General features: G+C 39.3%; 1 protein-coding gene across 2 annotated transcripts in view; it reads right to left on the bottom strand.

Moving 5' to 3' along the window:
• Positions 1 to 26,035, bottom strand: part of LOC109042597 (acetylcholine receptor subunit alpha-like) — a 137,039-nt gene that overhangs the window by 65,126 nt on the left and 45,878 nt on the right. For both annotated transcript variants that reach the window (XM_072300132.1, XM_072300131.1), the window contains exons 2-3: positions 21,546 to 21,663; positions 8,120 to 8,259 (exon numbers count right to left, since the gene is read on the bottom strand). In XM_072300132.1, coding sequence (XP_072156233.1) covers positions 8,120 to 8,259; positions 21,546 to 21,585 — 180 coding nt within the window. In that variant the 5' untranslated portion in view covers positions 21,586 to 21,663. The remainder of the gene's footprint in view (positions 1 to 8,119; positions 8,260 to 21,545; positions 21,664 to 26,035) is intronic.

Below are 26,035 nucleotides of genomic sequence, written 5' to 3'. Positions count from 1 at the left end.
AAGTATTGGGATGAAAATTAGCTTTCCTCATTTTTCATACCGTTGTTTTGAAAAAAAAAACAAAACAAAAACGCTTCAGATGTTCTTTGAAATTTGCCTGATATTGTCAAGAAGTTTAAAAAAGAAGCGCGACTCATATCCAGCCGTGCTAAGGAAGAATGCCGTATGAACATTCGAGAGTTGCCAAATTTCCTTCGATAAAATGTTTATTTTTCAGGAAAGTTATGAATATTTTTTCTTTGAATTTTCTGAATCTTTAGGTGAGATTGCGGACGAAATAATCTGAAAAATTAGGAGGAAAATATTTATAATTTAATCAGGAAATTTGCGTTTTATTAAAAAGGAAATTCGGCAACGCCTGAAGGTTCATACGGAGTTTTTCCTTAGCACGGCAGGATCGAAGGTGAAACGCCCAAACCACGTATCTCGGTTGCGGTGTTTAAAAATCTCTGCTCCTATTTTATTTTTTTGAAGGAGAACAAATCAATATCATCCCTTGAAGTTTTCACAGAGTTCTCAGAGTTTCTGCTCCACGGAGAGGATAAAACACAGAGATTTTCAAAAATTGACGTCGAGTAGTTTTCCATTTGAAAACTAAAGAAAAATTGAAAAATATATTGGATAATTTATTTGGGTTAAATTGCACGCCGAACTTCACTGTGTCAGTCTCGGTAATATGAAAATATGCCAACCTCAATCTTGACGCTCAGCTCAAACTGTACACACTTTGAACAACACAATGTGGGAAAGAAACAATGCTCGATTGAGTAGTCTGCTAAAGCCGTTTTAGTGCGCAATTCAACTTTCGTATGAGTTTGCTTTTCTTGTGACCGGGCAATTTAAAGTTCCCCTCAATAAAAACGATAAAATCTTAGCTAGAAGTTGATTTCAGTAGTTTTCGCTGCGCGAATCGTGTTCTACGTGAAATTTTAATGAAGAATCATGTATGAGAGTGTTAAATTGTACCTTGTTTAATAGTTCATTTAATCTAAAAAAGCGAACACTTAGAACTTTACTAACTTTTCTCAGAGAAATTGTTTTATCGGGAGAAGCGAGTCAACGTTGGGGTGCTCGTACGGCGTCAAAACACAACATGGGCCTATTTAGCCCAATTGGACTGCATTTTGCAATTTGGAACTATAAATTCTGGCCCGGTTTAAAAATAACGTATGTGCCATTAGTTTCGTCATGTAGATAAGTGTTTCTCAGATGAGCCAGAATTTATAGTTCCAAATTGCAAAATGCAGTCCAATGGACCACTAGACAAGGTACGAATTTAAGCAATCTGATACATGTTTCTTAACCAGAATTTCACGTAGAACACGATTCACACTACGAAAATTACCGAAATCAACTTCTAACGAAGATATTAACGTTTTTATTTCGCACTGATTACGAGGAATTTGAACTGCCCGCTCACAAGAAACTCAAAGCTCTACGTGAGTCAAATCGCGCACTACAACGGTTTCAGCAAGCTTCTCAATCGAGCAATGTTCATTTTCCATCATGTGTTGTTCAAACTATTGGTAATTTGCTATAGCTGAGCCAAAGTGTCAAGATTGAAGTTGAAGATTTTTACATCGCAGAGACTGTCATGATAAACATTTAGCGCGCGATGTGAATCACGTAGAGCATCGAGTTTTCATGAGCGGGTGGTTTGAATTCACGCATCAAGAATCATTAAATATCTTCGTCAGGAGTTGATTTTGGTAATTTTCGTTGTGCGCATCGTGTTCTACGTGAAATTTTGGTTGAGAAACATGTATCAGAATGCTGAAATTCGTACCTTGTCTAGTGGTCCATTGTTCGATGCCGCGATTATCCTAACGCGAGTTCAAACAACCGCGCCGAATACGGCGGTGCGGTTGGCGTCAAACTCATATCAGCGCCTGCAAGACTGCAGGAATACTTCATGCATTGCGCCAAACAGTGCGGTCGGCGTCAAGCGCATGTTAACGCCTACTAGACTGCATGAATACTTCTCGCATTGCACCAAAAGCAATGCAAGAGTTATTTACGATAACTAAAGGGTAAATGTGTATCTTAATTGCAACGATGCCGAAACTCGAACGACTTTTAAACGATGCAGCGATTCTGAAACTGGAATCGCATAAAATTAATTTTGGTTTAATAAAAATAAAAAAATGAAAAAAAATAAAAATAAAATAAGATAAATTGTAATAATACATTAAATCACATTAAATCATGTGGACTTAATAAAGACTGGACTTAACGTTTAGTGGACATAAATGGCGATGGACATTTATTTAATGGACGGAAGGTAGGTGGACATAAAGTCCTGGAAGCGCTTGTCCCTACTATGGAGGTCCCGGAAGGACTCCGGACTCATCATTGAAATTGATAGGCAAAGGAGTCTAAGGGAAAACAGAGCGACCCTATACGGTCGTGCTAAGGAAGAACGCTGTATGAACCTCCAGGCGTTGCCATATCTCCTTCAATTAAACCGAATTTTCTGGGAAAATTATGAATATTTATCTTTATCCTCTTATTCTTCATGAAAGTTGCTAACATTTTTCCGCCAAATTTACAAAATTTATTTGTTATGGAGTTGCCGTCTCGTCTAATTACTTACGATTGTAAAGAGTTTCACAGCAGGATATATTTTAGAACATATTCAAAAAAGGGCACACAAATGGCCACATTTTTCTTATATGGGTACTCTAAGCCCCCGAATTTTTATTTTCATTTTTAAGAACGCAGTTATGAATATTTCTTCTTGTTTTCAGATAACTTTTATGTAACTGAGAACAGAATTGTTTGAAAATTGTAAAAAGCTATTTACAGATATCCCTAAGAAATCGTACCTTATCAAATGAAATTTGGCAACGTTTGAAGGTTCATATCGCCGTTTCTCGTCGGCATGGAAGTATGAGCCAGAGAATAAGTGTGATTTATCCGGCATTTAGAGAATAAGTTTTACGTGAATCACTCCAAAGACTGTCAATAGCTCCGGCATATTTTAATGGCGGTTTCCTCAAATCTCCAATTTTCTATCCCAAACTTTAAACAGCTGCAGAGCGCTAGGGGTCAATGTTTGGATTTTTTAGCGTTCTCGCGTCAAATGATACAAAGTTAATGCCTTCAAGCCATGAAGTAGAGATTTAATTTTTCTCTTTTCCAAACTTACGGTATTTTGCCTTGCAACGCCAAATTCGAGATTTTAGGACGTAACTAATCTCTTTACATACATTACATTACACAATTTTTACCGATGAAAAGTTTTATTCTGTGACACAATTTCTGTTTTCTGCGTGATAATCAACCGTCTACACATTACATTACACAATTTTTACTGATACAAATTTTTATTCTAAGAGGCAATTTCTGTTTTCTGCGAGATAATCAACCATCTGGTTTCAATAATAGCTATCATATTTATTTGGAATATTTAATTGAGTTTGTTATGATTGAAAACATAAAGTATCCATTTGGTCTGCTTTATTATTTTTCAAACTCGATTTTAAGGAAATGGGAGGCGTTAAAGATAATTTTAGCTGCACTTTTTTCTGCGTGTAATTACCATCATTCACCCTTCAAGCACCCATGCAAATAAAGACAAACGGAATCAACACAACATGGAAATAGATAAAGCAACGGATCAGCGTTTATGACGGTGCAGAGATACAACTATTCGCGCTTGATGGATGACCGTGTTGCATGTGCAAAATTGAAGGCGCCATGGTGTGAGGCGTGAACTCGCAATGCTCGCCACTCTTAGCTGCCGATTAGGTGTTGCGCCATTCAAATTCGGGAGGCAAGTTAACGATTGTTTTGATTTTTGTCAATATTTTATAATTGTTTGCTCATTGTAACTTTTTTTTATGGAAAGTTACACTGAGTTAGGGTTCACCATCATAGTTTGCAAGAGATATAGAAGCTTTTTAGAAATGGTGAAACATTTTTGTATTCAAAAACTAATCGTCAATTCCATCGAATTTATCTTACGGGTGTGTTTAATGTGTTCCGAAATAGCTGCTCTCACAAAATGTATCGCACAGGGTTGAACCGTGTGAGAAGTTAAATAGTGGGTACAGGAAAATGTGAAAGGGCACTAATGTTTTCAGTTGCTACTCACATTACGTTGCCCTCTGCATTCTAATGTGAAAATTATGGAAAACTGAAAGGTTTTTATCATTAAACGTTTTCACAGTGCTTTTGCATGTTTTGATCCTACTTAAGCTGGTCAAGCATTCTATGCCGTGGGATCTTGTGCGGTAGCTGTACGAAGCTTCTTACACCATCCCATAATTTTTGGTCCATACTCAGATTCGCATTTAAATTGGTGTCATTCCCACTAGTGATTAAAAACAGACACTACGATATTCCATTACATCATTTCGACGTGTTTTTTGAAGTTTCTACCGGGAGATTTGCGTCACTTAGGATCTGTTGTAATTTTGGTTTTTTACATTTCTACACGTCTACGGTCATGCGTCCGCAGTGTTCGTTAGGCTCCGGCACCAATTTTCAACGGCATTTTTCGGAGAAAACGATTAAATGAAACTCTGAAATGAGAGGAAACATGAAAAGTAAGTAAGAAGCACCGGCGGCATTTTAAATAAGACACGCTCGATTCTGCTCCTAAACGTCACTTTCTATATACTCACTTGATAAAATGCCATAAAAAAGAGAATAAGAAAACAAGAAAAAGAGGAAGTAAAAATGAAATTCTATTGTAGATCTTCAATTTTCCTCACCTCAATTTCTTCCTTTAGCTCAAAAGCTTTACGGTCTGGAAAGAACAAACTACTAGCATGTCTCTCTTATAGCGCTTCCGTGCGCTCTGCGACACCCAACCGCCACTGACAGCGATCCTGCCAGAGCTCCTCAGGCAAATCCCATCAACAATGAAGCATGACTATATTTTCGTAAAACCGTCGTTAGAAGTTTTGATCTACATCGGCAACATGGCAAACGCACATGCAAAAATGTCATCTATATTGAAGAAACAAGAAAATTAGCCCATTTCCTCGCGTTATGGGCGCAGCAATCCGGTGTTGTTCGGCATTGTTTGACTGCAACCAGGTCACTGCAAAGTTTTTGATCTGGATATTAAAGAAATATATGGAACTTTCGAAACAAGAGTTATTCTCATAACACCTGGCTGATCCGATGCTGTGAGGAAATTTTCCGAGTCAGAGCGGAATACTTTACACTAACTTGGCTCCTAACAAGGGATTCTGAAATAGGTGAGGAAAAAATGTAAGGCAAACAAAGCCGCGAAAATGAAAAACAAACCCGGAGCTAAAGATGGGTTGCCAACCTTTGAGTACACTCTCTAACTTATATGAAGGATCAGGGCTTACATGGCTGCCAAGGCGGTATGGCTTCCAGTTAAATACAATTTAATATTGTTCATGTTCATGATTATCTTTTTAATTTTAATACGTATTTCTTGAAATAGCATGAATTGCACCTATCCTACTTGCCCTTCGAAGCCCCTCAAATCGTCCTTTTCCGGACGAAAGAATGTAACTCTATTCCAAGGTTGCTAAACTGACTCAAACAGTTCACTTTTCTATGATTGATTTTGGCATGAAATCAGAAGAAAAATCAGTGGAAGTTTCAGTTGGAAATACCCAAAATTCTCTTGGTAAAAATAAAATCGATGAGGGTAATTTTCGCAACATCGCAACGCAGTTACATTCTTTCGTGAGGGAAACGATAAAATGGAGGTAATTGCTCGTGAGTTTTTCCTAAATTTGGCAACACTCGGTAGAGCTGGGGAGCGGGAAGCTAGCGAGCTGACGCACGGGCAATTTCGACGCCAAAAATTTAGAGTTCTCGAGCACACAAGTAGCACAATGAATTTCACGTTTGATTAACCAAAGTGAACGCGAAACCCCTATCCTCAACCCAAACAGACGGGTAAATGAATGTGAGGGTAGCGCGCGGCAGGAAGAGTAGGGGTTGAGGGGGGAGCAGGGGGAGCAGGGGGGAGCAGGGGGTCTTGGTTGACGCTTCAGTTTGTTTTTGCCTCCTAATCGGCCGATCTACAATCCTCCAAAGTTCTTCTTTTCTCACAATATTCCGCGCCCGCGCCGCGCCGCCATGGAAAAGAAAAGTGGTAAATCTAAAGTTTCCACTCTCATAAACGGGGGTGTAAAATCTTCATCCCTTATAATGCGCTACCAAAGAGCTACTCTCTCACACGCACAAAGGCCGGTTTGTGTGGATGCTTCCAGTATTCTTGTCGTCGCGTCTTTCAAAACCCAGCTCTCTCCAAAAAATCGAAAATAGACGATACAACACTGCCGTGCTGAGGAAAAACGCTGTAGGAACCTTCAGACGTTGCCAAATTTTCTTTGACAAAACGCACATTTTCGAGAAAATTCGTAAGTATTTTTTCTTTGATTTTTCGGAGAATTTTGTTCGCACTTTAATCGAAAACATCTGAAAGTTTCAAGGACAAATATTCAAAAATGAATATTTTCTGAGAGGCACTTTGGCAGCATTAGAATGCACATACGGCGTGTTTTCTTAGCACGGCAGAACACTGGGTCACTTCACTATTCACACCAGAGTTAAAATATTTGTATCATAAATTCCTGTTCAGAATCCTCCGCTTTTCGGCCAATCATGAAGTATATTGTGCACAATTAATCGGCAAAACCTCTATGAAAACTGTAAACATTATTTACAACAAATGGATGTATTTCTGCCAAACGGAACAATGTGCATATGACGTGAGCCCTGCCATGCACACATTCTTATGGATCTCAGGGCTCATGTCTTAATGCGCATAGTTCCGTTTGGCAGAAATACGCGCGTCCTTATGTATTGTATCTTGGTGGATATCTGACTCGTCTTCAAAGAAATGACGGGATGGATGCGGGTTTATGAAATCCTTATACGATGCAGGGCCGGATTAAGGGGGTGGCAACATGGGCCGCGGCCCATGGCGGCAAATTTAGGGGGCGGCAAATTGTGCGATTTTTTGAAGTGAGGGTATAAAGCAAATCGGATTCAGAAAAAAATACAAACGAGAAAAGGCGACAAAATCTCTCATTTCCTGAGAGTACAGTAATTTCGCGTTGCGTCAAACACTGTGCGTTCAGCACCGCTCGACGTGAAACGCAAAGCGCCTACAAGACTGTAGGAATACTTCACGCATTGCGTCAAAAACAGTGCGGTCACCAGCGGTCGACGTGAAACGCATAGCGCCTACAAGACTGTAGAAACACTTCACGCATTGCACAAAACACAGCAGTGCGTTCAGCGCGGCGCGGCGCGGCACGGCGGCGGAAGTTAAAATTATTTGACCACATTTATGTTTGTTCTTTCATAATTTTTTTGTTCATTTCTTACAAATGGGGGACCTTGTCGACACAGAGACAGGTTTACGGAACTTAACTTTCGCGCAAAGTTCCATGAAATTTCGCTGGTAGTGTTGACATAGAGCTTTCGCAAAAAATTTGTCCATCACGAATGAACGCGTCTTATGCACCCCTACCCCTCCGGCACGTTCACTCGATGGTTTTTATTGATGTTTCAAAACGAATGAGAAGGGGGCGGAAAAATACAGGCGGCCCATGGGCGGCAAGTAGGTAGGTGAATCCGGCCCTGATACGATGCACGCGTGGTTGTGAACTATACGTCTAACTGTTGTCACCAGTCGAAAACGCCTTCAGTATGATACTTCACCGCACACACCTGAGTCAAAAAATGTATCATCAACTGAAGTGAAGAATCCTCCGCTTTTTGAACACTCATGAGAAAAAGCGCCTCTCATTCAATCGGAACAAGCTCTTTAGATACTGTTAAAATTATTATACGAGGTTTCTTAAAATCAAATCTTCTCCGTTTGACACACATAGAGGAATGTCACATTTTCCCAGAACTATTAAATAACTTATCACGCGTCAAACGGTGGCATTAACAATTCGATCAAAGCAATCAAATATTTACGAAATGGAAAACCTTAATCATGTTTGCAACTGACAAGAAATAACTGACACTTGACAACTTGACAATTGACGACTTGATAAAACGTGAGATTTTGTAGATACGACTTGATTGATCTGATGAGGAAATACAGAGAAAAAGGCAATTCTAAGAATTTTTCAAGGCAAAAAAGATCTTTGATAAAAGTACTCACGACATCGATAAGTTGGGAAAGTTTCAGCTTAATCTTGACTGTGAGAGCGTCTGTGACATTGACAACTGGACGGACGAGTTTGTTGTAGTTGGAGAGCAGATCATCGTACAAACGTTTTGCGTCTGGATTGCATACGCAGTCTGAAAGATAAAGATGAACATATTTATTGATTTATTCATTATTATATTTTAAAGAATAAGCATATAAAAATCAACATAACGACGGTGAAACCATCAGACCACGTATCTCGTTTGCGGTGTTTAAAAATTTCCGCTCCCATGTTAGTTTTGTGAAGGAGCATAGATCGATATCAGTTCTTAAAATTTTTACAGAGTTTTCTTCGCGTAAAGAGGAAAAACATGGAAGTTTTCAAATATTGCCGTCGAGTAGTTTTCCATTTAAAAAATAAAGTTTGACAGGAAGTCTACAACGCCGCAAACCGAAATACGTGGTTTGATAGTTTCGCACCGTCTATAAGTCAGAGCATTTGATGACGAAATATCACACGGAGACACGGAATGTACTTACAGGATGTGTAGAGTAAGCGCCATTCGTTCATAATTCAAAAAGGAAGTTTAAGCTTATACGTAAGAATAATGCAATTTCAATCATTTTGACACATTTTAATCACCACTCAGTCAATGTCAAATGACGGATAATGTTTTTGGAATTGGTTGATTAATACCGTTTATTTACAGGTGCTTTAACAGAACGTAGGTCATTAACACCTTGGAAAATAAAGATTATGGTTTTATCTTAATCGTCTTTTTCTTTTTACCTTGTTATTCTTACATAATGTAAAAAAAAACAGACGGAAATAAAATAAGAAAATTTGAATCCATGTAACTACGTATACTGCGCATTTTATAGCTGTTAAAGGATTGATGTTTTTGTTGACATTTTTCCTTTGAGTGATTTGCACCTTGTCCATCATGGGGAATGTGTTTCCTGTAGGCAGTTTGTGTGGATCAAGAAAAACTGAAGTCTATCAAGATCACGTACTCTTGATTAATGTGCCTCGCATGTTAATAACAAAAATGTTATCACTACCTGGTGGTTAGGCGCACAAAGCGGCTGTAATGAAGGGAAGGTGAAGCCTGATCTTTTTCCGTACTAAAAGTGTAGCTTGTGCGACTGATTGCCTATCCGTTACTTAAATATGCATTGGATGCACTTTTTTCCAGCACAACCTCGTTCAAACTCTACTTACTCGGAAGTCGGAAACTGCGAGTAAAACATGAAATTGTATGATCGTTCGGTAAATGCAGGCAAGCGCTAGGGCCTCGTAAATACGATTACACTTTCCATTATGGGGAGTGATTGGGATGATATGGTGGTTCATCCGATTTACACGTGATATGACTGCGGAATGCAGCGGTAAGAGCCCTGCTACACTTTTTAACAGAAAAAATGCACTTCAGAATCCGATTTGGATGAATATTTTCGTGGCATCAGAACCAGGAGGAGCAATGAAATTGATTTGTTATTAATATCAGGTCTCGTGTCTGCGTGAGACTAGGAGAGCGTGTTTGCGATATTGTGCATGACTAATTTTTAATTTTGAGAAGAGGTAAGTTAATCATTGTTGTTTGTTTTGAGAAAAAGCTTGAGGGTCTGATGAATCAAATTGTCAAAGAAGGAGGGGCATCGATAAGGATCTTATTTAGGCTCGCCCCGCATTATTTCTTCAACTGTGCAATTTTTTTACTCATTGAAGGTCTATATTTTCCGGAACGCATCATGGTTTGCTCATTTTCGACCTCTTTCTGGTGTAATACTGGCCTAAGCATGGGTTCGAGGCCCTTTTTTAGCAAAAAATGTGGACTTTTCTTCATTAATTTGACCACATACCCGTTAAACCCGCATTTTTTACCAAAATATATATGCCCTCTTATGCCAATTTGGCTAGCTTTCATAGATCCTGGTAAAAAGATTGAAAGAATAATAGAGCTACAAGCCAAAAATAAATTAAGCAAATAATATTTCAAACTACATCTCTCATCTCTATGTAGTTTGAAATATTATTTGTTTAATTTATTTTTGGCTTGTAGCTAGCTCTATTATTCTTTCAATCTTTTTACCAATATAATATGGCTTTGGATACATATTTAGGCCAGTTTTGAACCCGAAAAGAGACAAAAAATAACCACAGCACGACGTTATCCATAAAAATTGGACATTCAATCAGTGAAAAATCGTGCAGTTTAGGAAATACAAGGTGGGCCCCAAAACGGTCCTTATCGATCGAGATCGGTCCGTTGAAGAAATTATTTGAAATTTTGGAAGAAATTGAGCGAAAAAGTATTTCACGAGGAAGCCTGTCGCATGAAAATAAATCAGGTGAGAATGAATAGTGCAAAATACACCCATGCATTACTATACACAATCGGTGTCAATAATAAAGAGCGTCTCGAGCAATCTATAACTTTTTATTATTCGATTTGATAGATATCTTACAAAGGCTGGTCCTTCGGAGTTTTCGAACTCGAGAGAAACTTTATTTTTCATTTTAATGCTCGCTAAGGAAATAATACGCCAAAGCTTAAATAGAAGCAAATCCGTTTAGTCGTTCGCTCTCTCGTTACATCACATTTAAATAAAAAAAAATATTGCGTTTGCTCCAAGTTGAGAAAATGTGACATTCTCTGGTCTCCTCCTTGCTGTTCACTTTCCGAAGTATGAATCTTTCCTGCGTTTTATATTCAGCCTCTTCGAAGTCTCCGTAACTTCTCAAGCGGATCATTTCATCTACTCGTCTCTTACCCGCGGAGGCAGTGGTTTATCCTTTCAGCAGCAGATGCTTTTTCCTTCATTTCCTACAAGTTAGACGACTTTTATCTCATCCGCACGGGGAATGAAACCGGAATCATCGGATGAAGTTTGTATTTTGCTCGAGATTTTTTACATTTTCACGGAAGTCGTAATCATACAAAAATTATGTTTTTCATTCATCTTGTTAACCAATAAATTTAATATTGATCTTTGGTTTTAACTTAGGTACTGTAAAATAAGTCGAAAGGAGACAATTCTCGACTCTTGCATTTTTATGAGACGGTAGGTATTGCACCAGACAACATTAATTCCAGCCTGGCTAAAACTCATTTCGTCGCTTCGTTGACGTAAAGGTGTTTCTCGATTTTCACATGAGCCTTGTTTTCCGCAGGACTCTTTGCTTTCCGGGGCTCATATCAGTGGCGTGGCGTGAATTGCGATATATCGATTGTTATGGCATTTAAACCTATGGTAAAGAATCGATTATTAAGGCGTTCGCTGCGAACACCCTGTTTATCGATCCTTTTCCATGGGTTTAAATGGCATAACAATCGATAAATCGCAATTCACGCCACGCCACTGGCTCACATGGAAAAAGAGATACGCCCTTACTTCAGGGGAGTGACGATTATCTCGATGCGGGCGACAGACCCGGAAGAACGATGGAAATGATGTAGTTGATGCAGAAATGGATCGCCGGTCAAATTAATACCCCCGGTTCTGAGAGACAAGGGAACAACGAGGAAATAAAGCTAGAGACGTTTCGAACAGCCAACGATTGGGAAATATTTCGCTCCTCTAGATTGAAATGACGATAAAGCGTCTAGTTCAACGATTTTGCCGTGAATGCTCGTGAAATTCGTGAAATTCCTCACGCCATTACGAAGTGCAAAAGACATTCTTTCGTGGTGACAGGTCGACGCATTGTTGGCAAATCCTCTGAAATAATTCGCCTTTTCATGTTACTATTACTTAAATAGGGATGTGATGATTTGATATGGGATAATTATATTTTTGATGAAAAAATGATGAAAATTTGAGACTGTGCCGCGGTGCAGTATAACAGTGGAAAATGACTAGCATTGAGTAAAAAAAAGAAGAAGAAAAAAGAAGGAAACAGGGTCGGACTGGCTCGCATCTGAGGGCGCAGACCCTTGGCCGGTTAAAGGGGCGTAATGTGATATTTCCTGGTGGGGTATCTCCTACGAAGAGAGGGGTTGAGAAAAGTTTGGCAAAGCAGCACATGTTTACGCTATTTTCAGGTTCAAATATTATTAAGTAATCGCAAGGAGTTAAACTTGCAAAATTGAACGTATTGAAGTAACCGACAGACTTCTGAAATTAAAGAAAACATAAACAATTAAAGCCACTAGGACGTATCCAAGCACCATTATTTCCATAAGATACGAGCCAGTGCTGCGGTTTACAGGAGCCTAAGACGTGGGTCTGCAAATCCATCCTAAAAAAGAATCAGACAAGAAACTGAAAAAAGAAGAAAGGACGAGTATCAACACAGCCGAAGACAGTAAAGACGTATTCGGGCCTCTTTTTTAACTTTTCTCCCAAATCTGAGTAACACCTCATTGACAACATATAGCAGGGCATTGAGAGCTCACGCTTCGCGTCACCGCGCCTTCAATTTTTCAGATGCAGCACGCACGTCCATCGAGTACGAATAGTTGTATCTCTGCGCCGTCGTAAACGCGCATCCTTTCCCTCCCTCTATTTCCATATTGTGTTTGTTTGCGTTTGTCTGATTCGTAATGGTGCTGTGAACTAGTAGCATATAGCAGAGCTTTGCGAGCACACAACTCACGCCATCGCGTCTTATATTTTTCATATGCAATGTGGACATCCATCTTGCGCGAATAGATGTATCGCGTTTACACTTTAGACGTCTCTTATTTTTGAATTTCGAGATAAATGAAGGTTAAGTTTGTCCGAGATATGCTATGGTTTGTCCAAATCAATATTCATAGAAATATGTCTATAGGTCTCTCAAGAGAGGTATAAAGGGTGCGTATGTCTGAAAATCGAACCAATCATCGCTTCTAAGGGAGTTACACAAAGGGATGATAAAGCGCCTGTATGTCAACAGAATAAGGTGAACATTTCACAGAAAACTGTTTTCGCTTCAAAAAGTTGTTCTTGGACCTCTGTTCACCACTGTCATGCGTAAAAGCACCTTTTTTTTACTCCTATCTCTTTCTTCTTCGGTTCATTTAAGAAATTTTTCGCACATATTCTCGAACATAATTTTTTTTCTCTTCTTATTTTGCTATCTGTCAGAGGGGCGCGTTTTCGGCGCGCCAAGGGGGCGTATCTTCCAATGGCAGATTGGCCTTATGGCCAGTCCGAGCCTGGAAGGAAAAGAAGAAGAAGAAAAAAGACATTTTGAAGGAAGCTAGCAGACACATCAATAGCTCAGAGCAAAAGGGTCTTTACTAAAAGTCTTATAAAAAAACCGACTAATTCACATTCGTAGTATGCCTAAGAGGGGCTCTATTGCACGTAAAGGATGATTCAAAGGTCCCGCACCGTCTCTCCAAGTCCTGGGGTTTTTGCCTTTTCTTTCAGTAGTCCCTTCAAAATTTTGGGAGATCTCAAAAGTCGTTTCCTTTGATCTGGGAGTAGCTAGTTCTGCGACAACTTCAAAAGGTGGGTAGGATTCGGGTAAACCGTTTCAAATGCTACATATAACGAGCGAGCAAACATAGAATTAAACCGTAGTCTTAATCACACGCATAAGTGGACGTATTTATGCTAAAAGGATCTATGTGCGTAAGGATTGCATGTGACATAGTTCCTTTAGCATAAAAACTTCCAAGTATCTCTTCCAAAGTTGTTCTCAAATTATAGATGAAGCAGGATTATTTTGAAGGAGATAAATGAAGAGAGAGTTAGATATGCAACGTTAGCTTCTTAAAACCCCTTTCATGTCATTTTCATGATTTGGGCCTCAAATAGGAAAAAAAAACCGCAGGAAACTAGACGAGTAGGATTATGTTGCTTTCCCTCATCTCCTTTCAAAAATGGCCTTCCAATATATTATTTCGAACACGTTCCTCGGAACTTTATTCTTTGCCTCATTTTTCATTGATGGCGGGCTCTCTTTCCTTAATAGTTTGCCAACTACCATTATGAGTTGGTCGTATATTACATTATTGTAAAATTTCCGTTTTGGCTTACGACGCAGCAATGCGTATTTTATTGATGCCGGCTTTTGTTCTGTCGATTGAGATATTTAGATTATACATATTTACTACTAATAGAGCCAGTCCGATCTTTCGTTTGATTTTTTTTTATAAAATCCGTATGTCGTTTTGAAATCAGGCGTATTTATCGTTTAATTGGGGAAGTTGTTTATTTTGGCCTTGCGCCTTTGCGTAAAAAAATACAAACACCCATATTAGAAAATTTTCTGAATCATAGGGTTTTCAACGGTTTACTTGTTTGGTATTCAGTATTTGATTATGGAATTTTATTTCTCCTTATTTTTTATTTTCGTCAAAAGTCTTTTTGACGGCTGTGTTAGTAAAAGTTAAAAAATTAAACACTAAAATTTCTTGGCTAATTTCTTGGCTTTGTTTCCCCGCGAAATGGTGTGGACTCAGCACCATTTCTCCACCTTGTTAGTAAAAGTTAAAGTTCAAAGTGTCTTTCCTTCCCGTCTGCAGTGTTATCTTTGGTTCCGTTCCGTCTAAAATTAGCGTAAACGCATATGTATCTGTCTGCGACAGATAAATATGTTATGCATGTACTCCTTTTCGAAAGAGCCTGTATGACGGTATCAAATGAGTACGATGACGGTTGCGTAAATCAATTATTATATTATGTAAAATTATTTTCCAGTTTACTAATTGGATCTCTTAAAATTACTCGCTTCCAAGATTCTTCCAAGCCAAGGCATCCTCTGTTTCGATTGCCACTTGCCCCCCCCCCCCCCTCTCCACTTACACACAGATCCCTGAAATGGACCGTAACGGAAAATTTTGCAATTCACGTACTGTTGCCTCTGATTTTTCATGCTTTACAATTCCAGGTTTCTTAAAAATGCCATAAAACAGCATGTCAGAATGAAAATTCAATAGACTGGAACAGCTTCAGCGAATGAAAAGAAAAATGTTGCACTTCGGACATAAAAAATAGAATAGGACAATTTATAGCTTCTCCTTTCATTTGTTGGATATTAAGCGCAAAGACTCCGCTCTGTTTAACACTCTCCCCTCCCCATGTACTCATTCACGCTTCATTTGTTCTTTAATTCATACACGATCTTTTATTTGACCACCACAAGCACCTCGAATCTAGCCTGTAATTAGTATTTTTATAAAGTACTTCCTCTGATCTTCATAAAAATGTTTTCTGAATCATTCATAACGAAGTGCTAATTATATTTTTTGGTGACAAAATTCTTTTTTTGTTTTGGTTTAAAAGCACGGCACTGTCTGGCACGGCAAAAACTTCAAAACATGCGGGGCTGGCTATTAAACAAAGCAGTCAGGCAGTAGTATTTTCTGTGTCAAAAAAAAAAATAAAAATAAAAATAAAATAAAAATAATGAGGAATAAAAATCAAGCCTCCTGTTACGGAACGCTCAGTCACTGTTAGAACAGAGTGTTTTGAAATTAATTAGATAAATTAAAGCACGAAGACACAAAGTAATAGAAATTCACTGGAGAGAACTTCCTTCATTAATTGAGCTCATGAAAGAGTGACTTAAAAACAAGAGGGAATTCAGTCTTTTTGCTGAAAACAGGAATATAACAATTAACAAATGCACAACATAGCGTGTTGACAAGGTGACGATTAATAAAGCCGAAATTTCTGGACGCACATAAAAATTTAATGTCTTGAGACCCATCAAAGTGTTAATTGTACATTCAAATCGCCAATCTGCAGATAACTTCGAATATTTTTAAGTCAAAATATTTTCAAAGAGCGCTTTACAAATTTGGAAGTCGTTGTATTTTTACGAAAACGGTTCGCACCTATTCACATGCGCATTTTCAACCGAAAAATGAAAATAAACATTGAATAGAAACTTAAATTTACTGAACCTCGCCCCTGTTATTGTGAGACTCAGTTGTTTTTCATTTAAGTTCTCTGTCTCTTTGAATTTTCATATTTTGTCAACGTGATATAAAGATATACCGGCCAATTTTGACTGTGGTTCAGCTAGATGAGTCCGGGCTTTCAGATTTTGAAAACTTAAATCACGGGGACCCACAAAGCGGCGCAAAACAACCTCTACGAGTTGAGCCGCGTAGCGCCCAGGGGGTGCAGCCTCCTGCAATAGAGGAGTATTCTGAGCTCAACTAAAAGTATTTTCTCAATACAAGAGACGATTTCCATTATCTCCGGCGACAGCTCAGGTAAGCTCGTGCTTTGCCCCGCGAGGAAATACACTTTAATTTTGTGGCTCAACTTAAAGTTGGGAAATCCGAAAACAAACATGGTGTGGTGAGTGATCTGATAAGGGGAGGAAATATCGGAGAATAATGAAAAATCAACAGCGATGAGACAACCAAGAGACCTCGGGGTTATTTGAAGACGACGACGTCTGCGAATAAAGTTGGGCTGTGCTTTTGTCGGATCAAAGTTTTCTCGTCTGTGCGGGTCATGCGACTACTGCCGACGCTCGGAGCTTCTCTCTTTGCCAGATACGCGGAAAATTCCTACACGAGATCCAGGTCGAGCCAAATTCCGCCTCCCGAATGAACCCAACCCGGCAACCCCGATTATGGCGCATTGCCTTTGAAAACAAACCTACTCTTGGCGGGATTTTTAATTAAGTCTCTCGGAGGAAGGCGTGGATTGCGGGTTGTTTGAGAGGTAACGCGAACCAAAATTGAAACTGCATTTTCGGCCGTAGAATTCATGAATGGAACATGCTGCCGGTATTTCGGGCTGCACTTTTATGAGTTTCGAGACAGCCAACTTCTTGCGAACCCAGTTCGAGTCGCTGGAAAAACTTTATCTTTAAACCCGAGAGCTTACACGTGTCTGGGAGCTTTCAGGCCAGTTATCACATTCTTATTGTAGTTCATAATCTCTTCCTTGCAGGAGCTTATAGGGACATCAGGAGTTGACAACCTGGGTAGGGTGCTTTCATCAATACGTCGCCTTCCTGACATAAGGGCGTAACTACACTCTGCAATAAACCCTCTTCTCCATACACTTTAATGTATTTTAGGACTCATTTCGATGTTCAGTTACGTTCTTTTGTCAGCCGGGTGAAAATTAAGTGCAACCTCTCTCCAATGGCACTATTGTCTCCGATAGTTTAAGGAAAAAAATACCTGTATTACGCACTCAGCCGACAGGGAACGCTTCTTGATTTCAACCTGCCTCTTGAATTCTAGTATATACTGGTGGCGATGCGTTCATATAGTGCACCAGCTCAAAAACAAGATGACGAATAGGGGCCTATTATATGTAGAATAGATTAAGCTGTGATACCTTTATTTAGTGCTTCTGATGTCAAAAATTAAAAAGACGATAATCGATTTTCTATAATGTATTTTTTAGGGGTGGTGTAGTTTTCTCGAAGTTGGTAGTTGACATTTTGGCGAGCTAGTTCTTTCGTCTCAACGGTGCTCAACTGCTCTTCCTCTTCTGGGAGCTTAAAAATGCTTCTTCATAGAAATCGGCTGAGCGCCTCTCTAATACGAATATAGAATAGATAGAAATATAGAAATATAAATAAAAATATAGAAATATAGAATGGAGCTTTCCCACTTGTTTTTTTTAGAATGAAAAAAGAAGGAGAAAAACTCGAGTTTCAACACAGCCGAAGATGTTCGCTCACTTTTCTCTTGAGGCACTACCGCAAATAAGGAAAACGAAAGGACATTATGGAAACAGAGAGAGACATAGAGAGAACAAGATTTGATGACGGCGAAGAGATACAACTATTCATGTTTGATGGATGTCCGTGTTGCATCTGCAAAATTGAAGGCGTGATCGGGCCTCGATTTTTAACTTTTCTGAGGAACGCTTCATTAGCAGCATAGAGCGGAGCATTGCGATATTGCGAGTGTATCTCGTCTCGCGCCATCGCGCCTTCAATTTTGCAGATGCAACACGGACATCCATCAAACACGAATAGTTGTATCTCTGCGCCGTCATCAAATCTTGTCCTCTCTATTTCTCTCTCTGTTTCCATAATGTCCTTTCGTTTTCCTTATTTGCGGTAGTGCCTCAAGAGAAAAGTGAGCGACTCGTGTTTTCTTGGGTACTTTCTGTGTCATTTTTTAGCAAAAAATTTTCCTAAACTTTTCACATTAGAATGATGCTAAATGTTCTTTTCAAAGAGTGTAACCGAGAATAACTTCTGAGATTAGTTGTTCGGTAACAAATCTAGGTTAATTCCAATATATTCTATGACACAGTATTTAATGTGTACATCCTCTCCTTGTTAGGATTTGTCAGAAGCATTATGCTCGTTTGGAATGGCTGTAGAAATATTTTACCAATTCCTTACGCGCGTAATATATCGACGGTGAAACTACCAAACCACGTATCTCGGTTTGCGACGTCGCAAACTTCCTGTCATACTTTATTTTTTAAATTAAAAACTACCTAACGTCCAGTCTTGAAAATTTCTGTGATTTTTCCTCTTCGTGCGGAGAAAATTCTGTGAAAATTTCAAGGAATGATATTGATTTGGTCTACTTCAAAAAAATAAAATGTGAGCGTAGATTTTTAAACACCGCAAACGAGATACGTGGTTTGGTAGTTTCACCGTCGATATGAATATAGATTTGGGGAACAGAGTTCCCCTCGCCACAATTCCAAGTCACTGAAGCAGAGACGAGGAAAAGAGTGGCTTTCACGGATAATCGACTCCAAAGAATTTGAATCGGACAGCCCAAAAGCCCTCCAAAGCTTCGTTGATAGAGTATTCTGGGTCCTGGACTTGTAACATTTATAACTTTGAGCCCTCCACCCCGCTGCCTCGTCATCGAAGCATTAAAGGACTTTGCTGCAGGGCTAAGGAAAAACGCCGTATGATCCTTTGGATGATGAAAAATTTCATTCGATAAAATACGAACTTGCAAGGAAACCTGTGAATATTTCTGCCGTGCTAAGGAAGAACGCCGTATGAACATTCGAGAGTTGCAAAAATTCCTACGATAAAATATTTATTTTGGGGGAAAATTGTGAATATTTTTCCTTGAAATTTTCAGACGCTTTAGATCGAATTTCAGACAAAAGTATCTGAGAAATTGGCAGAAAAATATTCAAAAATTTTCTGGAAATGAGTGATTTGCCAGAGGAAATTTGGCAAAGCCCGAAGGTTCATATGGCGTTTTTCCTTAGCACGGCAGATTTGTCCTCGAATTTTTTTGGAGAATCTCATTTGCGGACGAATCTAGATTATCTGGAAAGTTCAAGGGATATTATTCATACCTCTCCTCAAAAACAAACATTTTACCGAAGAAAATACGAATATTCAAACGGTATTTTTCCACTCTTTTGAATCTACTCTCTTGGCGGAGTGTCGCACGCTGGTACGGTGCTAATTTCACTTCGCATTCATATCACTCAGGGTTTTTGGGCACCATGTAGACTCCGGCACCGAATTTCACTCCTAGAGTTTCAACAGTGCGGTTGACTCAAAGAGAATTCCCGTCCGAGGATTGAACTACATTTTTCAATTAGGAACTGCAATATCCGTCTCAGTTTAGAAACAACGTATGCCCCATCAGCTACCCTATGCACAAAAGTGTTTTTTACCGCTGAGCCAGGAATTGTAGTTCCGAATTGCAGAATGCAGTCCATTTATTAACCGGAAATTGGACTGTATTTTGCAATTAGGAACTACAATTTCTGGCTCAGATTAAAAACAACGTATTTACCATTATTTTCCCTAGATAAACATACGTGCTTTTACGCACAAGCCGGAAATTTAAGTTCCTAATTGGAAAATGTAGTCCAATTGTGCCAATTGTACTCATCCTCGCGGTTTATGGATTCGTCCGAGACATAACGCTTGCTGCGGGTGGCCCGGGCCACCCCGCGCACTAATTTGAATAATATCTTGTTCTAGGAAAATTGAACTCGGAACAAAGACATCTCATACATTCGGGTACTAGATCCCTCACCCAATATTCAAATTCTGTTTGATCCGTCTTAATCCGGAGCGCACAGCAGACCGAAAAATATATTCCCGCGCTGCCAGCTCTGAAAAGACACTCGAAGCTTAACAATTAACGTTTTGTACCAGAAGGAGGTGGTGATTTATTGCGGGAGTCCAAAAACTGAGTGGAGGGAGGGGGTCAGGGTATCCTTTCTTATGTAACCAATAACTCCGCTAACGAATGCGAGGAGGGTTTTAAACGGGGCACTCTCGATGTCCTCCACCGTAGCAAAATCGGCGTCGCAAAATCCCCCGATTTTTCCCGCGGGAAATTGATACGCGGTGCACGGATTTTTACCGGAGATCCAGCAGCGTCGGGGGTCCAGGCCCAAGGCGTGATGGGCGATCAATCAACCTGACGCACCGACTCGTGATTCCAGATCAATCTCCCTCCCCTTCCCCCCTCCCTCCCCCCTCCCTCCGCTACTCCCGAAAGCGCGGCGGATAGTAGGGGCAGTCGTAAATAGTCCGTGGTCAACCGTTTTTGTTGTCGAGCCTGTGGCCTGCACGAATAAATGAAGGGGCCTTTAACACCACACCGGCAAAGCGCATTGATGAATTGCCAGCTACAATTTAAAATCATTGAATAAAGTTGAAAGGAATATATGGATGTATTTCTATCAAACGGAACTATGTGCATTAAGACATGTGCCCTGAGAATCATAAGAATACACGGAAAAAAAAGAGTTAGGGGTTAAGTCCCAATTGTTGGATGATATGGACATTCCCAATTAATTGTGGCAATACCCCGATCAATTGTGGCAGTATCCCAATTAATTGTGGCAGTATCCAGATAAATTAGTTTACTAACCCAAATGTTGCGGTACTACCCCAACTTGAGTTGCGGTGGTATTAAAATTAATTGGAAATGTCCATATTATCCAACATTTGGGTAGTAGAAAAATTTTGGGGGATAACCCCGGACACTTTTTTTCCGTTATTGTATAAGGGCTACGTCATAATGCACTTACTTCCGTTTGATAGAAATACATCCATATATGAACCGAGGGCAAATAGTCAAATCAGGCATTTTGTCAAATGCCTAGGCAAATAGTCAAATATTCTTACTTAGATTGAAATTTTGATTTTTTACCCTAATTTTAGACGAAATAATTCGTTGCTCCTGGGAGAAAGAATTCTCTGTAAAAATATGCAGCATACAATAGTATTTTAAACGATTTTAAGATCCTGAATGCACATTTATCATATGAAATTTTCAGCTCGTCATAAAACATAAAATTTTTAATATTTTAACGTTTAAACGTACCAAAGGCATGTAAAAAGGAAGGAACAAGGAGAGTTCGCGGATTTGACGAGTTATTCTTCCCAAAATATTGAAAACCCGTGAACTCCTCGTTATAAATTTAGAGAGTTCCGTAAGCTGTCAAAATTTGACTGCAGGCCTAGGCATTTGTTAAAATGCCTGATTTGACTATTTTCCTGCGACATATGCACGCTTCACAAAAGGAGGAGCAGGGAAAGTGATAAGGTTTGGCTAGAATGACTTGCCTGAAATGAGGACAACGATTATCCAGTAAATTATCCTCATATTGCCATGGTTGGTGGGGCGTGACTCCTTGGTATCATGGTCACGTGATCATCTTATCCCATTGCAGAATTCAATAGTCTGAAATCAAATAAAAATTTGAATTAAAATCAATCGCACAATTGCAATAAGAGGTCAAGACTCGTTTGCGTGAATGAACCGAAAAAAACGAGTGGCAGTGAAAAATCAGTTTGCGGGTATCACAGGACGATGTTGATTACTTAGATTAATCAGTATACACCTGTGCTTTGTAGATTTACAACTGCGTTGGGTAACTTATAATAAAATTACAAACCTATGATGTACGTTACGGTCGACAGTACCTCGTTTTCCCTAAAATGGCCTGTTATAATGAAAAAGATAAATAGTGTTGGTAAGGGAAAGTCGAGGTCCTTTCGAAGGACTCATCTAAAAGTCATCAAATAATCGTATCTCAATTATGAATGATTTAATATGAATTAGCTAAAAACAATGATATTAATAGGATTGTCAGACACAAAGATGATACGGTGATATGACACGAAAATACGGAGCATGACATAGTTTACCTCAATCCTGTCGATAATTAACCCACACAATTTCACACTTTGCTTCTTGTGAAAGAATCTTATCAGAATAGTAGACTTTTAATTCCGAGATTTTTTCCTCGAGAAAAAATGGGGGGACTTTATCCTTACTCTCAAAGAATCACTCTAATCCATCGGAATGAAAAGAACGGAAAAGTAAACGACAGGTTCTTAATGAAAACTTCAGTAACGGGAGACGAGTTGAGGTTTCTAATTAACTCATTGAGCAGGTCAGTGATACGGTGCTAAGTTTAAAAGAGGTAACACCTTGAATTATTTATTTTTCCATTAATCGGACAGATTCCGACGAGTATTTTCACGGGGAAACCGAAGATGGCTTTTGAATAATTATATTTCGTACTTTGGAAATTTTCCTAGGTGAGTTTTTTCAACCATCGTTCGGTCTACAGATTTTCTCCTCAGGAAATCGATATGATCAATGAACATTTGGTTTCCTTATCATACACTTTAATATATATAATCATTATAGCTTGTCACGCTATTCATGTCACAAACCGGTTGATGGATGATATTCTAAAGATGACTGATTCTATTATATGAAGGAAAAACAGCCGACTGATTCTTGGAATTTATGGACAAAGCTATAGACAAAGAAGACAAAAGGGATATGAAGGGATCCTGTTGGTGCAAACGGATAATTGCAATGGACAGGGGAGCTAGGTAATTGACTAACTAACGGCAACTCACGAGAGACCCTATAGTTAGTCCATCATTTACCCCCTTAGTCGATGAGAACCACCCATTTCAACCAATAGGATCACTTCATACTCCGTATGTCTTCTTTGCGTATCGTTTTGACTATCAATTGCAATAATCAGTCCGCAGAGGCAGAGAATTTTTAAACACCACACCCGAGATACGTGGTCTGGTAGTTTCACCATTGGTGTTCAACCCTCTTATGAAAGGGAGGTGTTTAAGGAGCGACAATGAGTGCGGCCCTAATCCTCGGTGTTTTTAATAAGATTTCAGCGCGAAGAAATGAATAAGTGGCGTAATCAGGAGTTTGCCGAATGGTAGCTTCTGCGCGAAAACGGGTGCGGCACGGTGCGGTGGTGCTTAGGCTACAATCTGATGCTCGTTAAATCTCAATATATCAGGCTCTGGATGATAGGAACTCCCTCGGATTATCTCCTAATGCGCAGGATTCCGGGCTTTCAAATCTTGTCATCAGCCACTGAAAGTGCGTCTTGATGGATCTCCGTCGGGTCCTTCCGGCGCAAGTCGTATCCGCCGGCAAACGCGCTTACTCCGCCACCCCGCACAGTGGATCCAGTCAATGGACCACTAGACAAGGTACGAATTTCAGCATTCTGATACATGTTTCTTAACCAAAATTGCACGTAAAACACGATGCGCTCAACGAAAATTACCGAAATCAACTACCTTACGAAGATATTTAATGATTCTTGATGCGTGAATTCAAACCATCCGCTCATGAAAACTCAATGCTCTACGTGATTCACATCGTGCGCTAAACGTTATCATGACAGTCTCTGCGATATAAAAATCTGGCAACCTCAATCTTGACGCTTTGGCTCAGCTATAGCAAATTGCTTAAGTTTGAACAACACATGGTGGTATGAACATTGCTCGATTGAGAAGCTTGCTGAAACCGATTGTACGCGATTTGACTCACGTAGAGCTTTGAGTTTCTTGTGAGCGGGCAGTTCAAATTCATCGTAACCAATGTGAAACAAAAACGTTAATACCTTCGTTAAGAGTTGGTTTCAGTGATTTTCGTTGCGTGAATCGTGTTCTACGCGAAATTCTGGTTAATAAACATGTATCAGATTGCTTAAATTCATACCTTGTCAAGTGGTCCATTAGAGGGGTCGGACATTAGATTCTTGACTAAAACTCCAATTTTTCATGTTTATTTCGCCGTATTTTAAATTCCAAGGAGTGCCTACGAAAGAAAACGACACGAGGAAACCATTGGAACCACTTTAAGAACCTCAAAATTTTGTATACATGGAATTATAAGTGTTCAAAGTTTCTAAATTTTGTCCGACCTCTCGTATTGACTCGATCCACTGTGCCCCGTGGCTCGGGTGCTTTCGCGGTGTAGTAACCACAGATATCACCGTTTATCAGACGAAAAAATCCAAACTCCATTTTAGGATTGCCAAATTTTTACCTATGATTTTTTTTTTTTTTTTTTTTTTTTTACCGGGAAACTGTTGGGAATTTCTGACCAAAGATCCCCTTGATTTTTGCTCTGATGACGAGGAAAAATTATTGAAATTTTCACGTCACCTTTCAGCCATAAGAGCGTCTTTTTATTCTTCGACCGATTCATGTCGATCGAATACTTACCCTTTCGTTACACGCAGACTTTCTATCATACTCTATTTTTTAAACTGAACATGCACTTTGCCTTCTGTTGCATCTGCAGCAATTGTTGTTACGTATATGTTGTGCGTGCTGATTTTTGCCCATTACATACTCGACTCTCTGAAGGCGTTTTATGTGCACAAATAGCGCAATCTGTCGGAGAACGGACGAAGTAAGAATTAATCGATTCGTTCAATTTCACTTCTGTGGTTCTCCAACAGGGTGCTCTACTTTCGCACATTAAACGCCTTCAAAGAGTCAAGTATGTAATGAGCTGAGATCATCGCGCACAACATGTCCGTAACAACAATTGCTGCGGACGCAGCTGAGGGCGAATTGAAAACAACCGTATGAAACACGTTGAAAACCACTTATCTCTTTAATCAATATTGTTACCAATAGAGAGTTGTATTTTATGGTAATTTTAATGGGAATTCTGGAAAAACTTTTCAACATAAACACATGAGACTTGCTCGCATGATTGATACTTCGAAGCCCGTGACAAGATATACAGTAATAAAACAAATTTCACAGTAGTTAACAAGGCTGATTTTCACGTAAATATCAACAAAATGTTTCGGCTGAAAACTCAACCTTCCTCAGTAAAACATTGTAAAAATCTAAAAACGTAGAACTGTACCTTTCCTTCCTTGTTACCTGCTTTGAAATTTGTTTTTATTATTGTACATCTTGTCACGGGCTGCGGAGCATCAATCAAATCAAATTCATGACGTTTAAAAATGTCCACCTTTATTTTAGTTTTTTACAGAGAAATTGTTCAACAAAGCTGTCAAAAAAATTTACTGAATTTCCTTTGTGCTGCCGATAAAATTTAGTAAAATTTCTAAACAGATTTAACCAACAATTTTCTCTAAAAAAAAAAAAAATGAAATCGCGGCAGAAACTTTGAAATGTCGCATGGCGCTCGTGATACTTTAGCCGTAGGGTGACTATAGATATTTCTCAATCCTCTCATTGACACATCTCTCCTGATCAAAACATGTTTTTTTGATCGACACTCATGTCCGCTGACCTAACGCAAGGTACCCTAATCGATACATGCTTTGTAATGGACATACCTTGTCGACACATATCTCCTGATCGACAGATGCCATTTAATTGACACATCTCTCCTGATCGGAACATGGTTTCTGTCGACACATGATCTTTGGCCTGACGCAAAGTACCCTGATCGACACATGTTCACTGATCAACACGAATATGTTATCTCATCGACACATTAAATCGACCAATATCCTCCTGACCGGCACACCTCAACAACTGATCGACGCGTGCATGCCTTATAATCGACACTTGTGCTCTGATGAACACATGTACCGTGCTGGACATACGAAGATGGACACATGCACATCCGAGAAAAAAAACACAGTTATTCCACCGTTACAACGGTAGTAATGTCACACTCACACGGGATTCCTCGGTAGTAGAACCGTGGGTTTTAATTCTCGTAACGATGAGCACGATCATATGACCGTGTTCACCGTAATATTACTGTGGGCACGGACATACTA

Source organism: Bemisia tabaci, chromosome 4 (assembly GCF_918797505.1).
Source record: "Bemisia tabaci chromosome 4, PGI_BMITA_v3".
NCBI classification, from domain to species: domain Eukaryota; kingdom Metazoa; phylum Arthropoda; class Insecta; order Hemiptera; family Aleyrodidae; genus Bemisia; species Bemisia tabaci.
The sequence above is the reverse complement of the archived record's forward strand: the minus strand, read 5'-3'. Positions and strand labels throughout refer to the sequence as shown.